This window comes from Triticum urartu, chromosome 7A (genome assembly GCF_056163025.1).
Source record: "Triticum urartu cultivar PI428250 chromosome 7A, HENAU_Tu73, whole genome shotgun sequence".
NCBI classification, from domain to species: domain Eukaryota; kingdom Viridiplantae; phylum Streptophyta; class Magnoliopsida; order Poales; family Poaceae; genus Triticum; species Triticum urartu.
The window spans coordinates 421,029,405-421,030,936 of NC_141879.1; the positions used below are offsets into that span (position 1 = coordinate 421,029,405).

Sequence of the window (1,532 nt, forward strand, 5' to 3'; positions counted from 1 at the left end):
GCGAGGCCCGTTGCCGCCGGTACCCCCGAGGCCAAGGAGGTCGCGCCGACCAAGAAGAAGCAGTTGTTCACCCAAGACAAGGCAGAAACCAAACCGGTGCCGGTCGACGAGGACGACCCCTCGGGAGCCACCTTCACCATAGGTGCCAGCCTCGACCCCAGCCAGGAGGAAGCATTGGTGAGATTCTTGCGCGCTAACAAGGAAATATTCGCATGGTAGCCCAATCAGCTGGTGGGGGTCCCGAGAGAGGTGATTCAGCACCACTTGAGGGTATGCCCCAATGTGTGCCCCGTGAAGCTGCGAGCGAGGCGGTAGTCCACGAAGAAGTAGGCCTTCATCGTCCCAGAGACCCGCAAGGTGGAGGCGGCAGGTACCATTCGTGAGGTTAGGTACCCCGAATGGCTGGCAAACCCAGTCGTGGTGCCAAAGAAAGGCGGGAAGGAGCAAATGTGCGTTGACTTCACCAACCTCAACAAGGCGTGCCCACAAGATCTGTTCCCTCTCCCGCACATTGACCAGATTGTCGACTCCATTGCCGAGTGCGACCTACTGTGCTTCCTGGATGTGTTCTCAGGGTATCATCAAATCAAGATGGCGGTGGAAGATGTAGAGAAGACAGCCTTCCTGACCTCGTGTGGGGTATATTGTTACACTTGCATGCCCTTCGGACTGCGCAACGTGGGCGCGACCTTTTAGCGGCTGATGCACATCGCTTTAGGGTGGCAGCTCAGGAGAAACATGGAGGCCTGGGTCAACGAAATTGTGGTGAAGTCTCGGGAGGTGAGAACCTTGATCCAAGACCTGGAGGAGACCTTCGAGAGCCCGCGCCAGGTGAACTTGCGGCTTAACCCGGAAAAGTGCATGTTCGGCATCCCTTCCGGCAAGCTGCTGGGATTCCTCATATCACACAGAAGGATCGAGGCAAACCTGGAGAAGATCAAGGCCATCGAGGGCATGAGCCCGCCGCAGACCCTCAAGGAAATGCAGAAGATGGCTGGTCGAGTGACTGCATTGGGGTGCTTCATCTCCAAGCTAGGAAAGCGCACTTTACCCTTCTTCAAGCTGATGAAGAAGAAGGGCCCATTAGAGTGGACTCCGGAGGTCGACCGAGCCTTCCAAGACTTCAAGAGATATCTGACCAGCCCGTCGGTGCTGGTGGCGCCACGACCTCTCGAGCCTCTAGTACTCTATGTTGTCGCCACCCCATACTTCGCCAGCGCCGTGCTGGTGGCGGTTCGAGAAGACCACTAGGCCAAGAGAGCGCCATGCCCAGCCACATCACCAGCCGAGACGACACAAGATCGGGAAGGCGAGGCAAGAGCCGCAGCGGCAGCAACGGAAGACCGAGCTCGGCAAGATGATGCCGCAGATATTACCGCAAGCGACCGGGCGCCAGGGGTCACGTCACCTCAGGAAGCACCCCAGCTCACACAAGACGCGAGCCTCACCAACACGCCGGTCCACATCAAGCACCCGGTGTACTTCGTCAGCATAGTGCTGAGGGACACGAGGGCACGATATCCCATGCCTCA

The 1,532-nt window shown here is 58.2% G+C and overlaps 1 protein-coding gene across 1 annotated transcript; it reads left to right on the plus strand.

The window, feature by feature from the left end:
- The first annotated feature begins 861 nt into the window (after positions 1-861).
- On the plus strand, positions 862-1,251 carry LOC147959807 (uncharacterized). Its single transcript, XM_087532924.1, has one exon. The coding sequence runs from the start codon at positions 862-864 to the stop codon at positions 1,249-1,251; it is 390 nt and encodes a 129-aa protein (XP_087389050.1).
- The last annotated feature ends 281 nt before the right edge of the window (positions 1,252-1,532 follow it).

What these genes read in the sequence shown, in the direction of transcription:
- LOC147959807 (XM_087532924.1), top strand. Translation starts at nt 862, where the DNA reads ATGTTCGGCATCCCTTCCGGCAAGCTGCTGGGATTCCTCATATCACAC.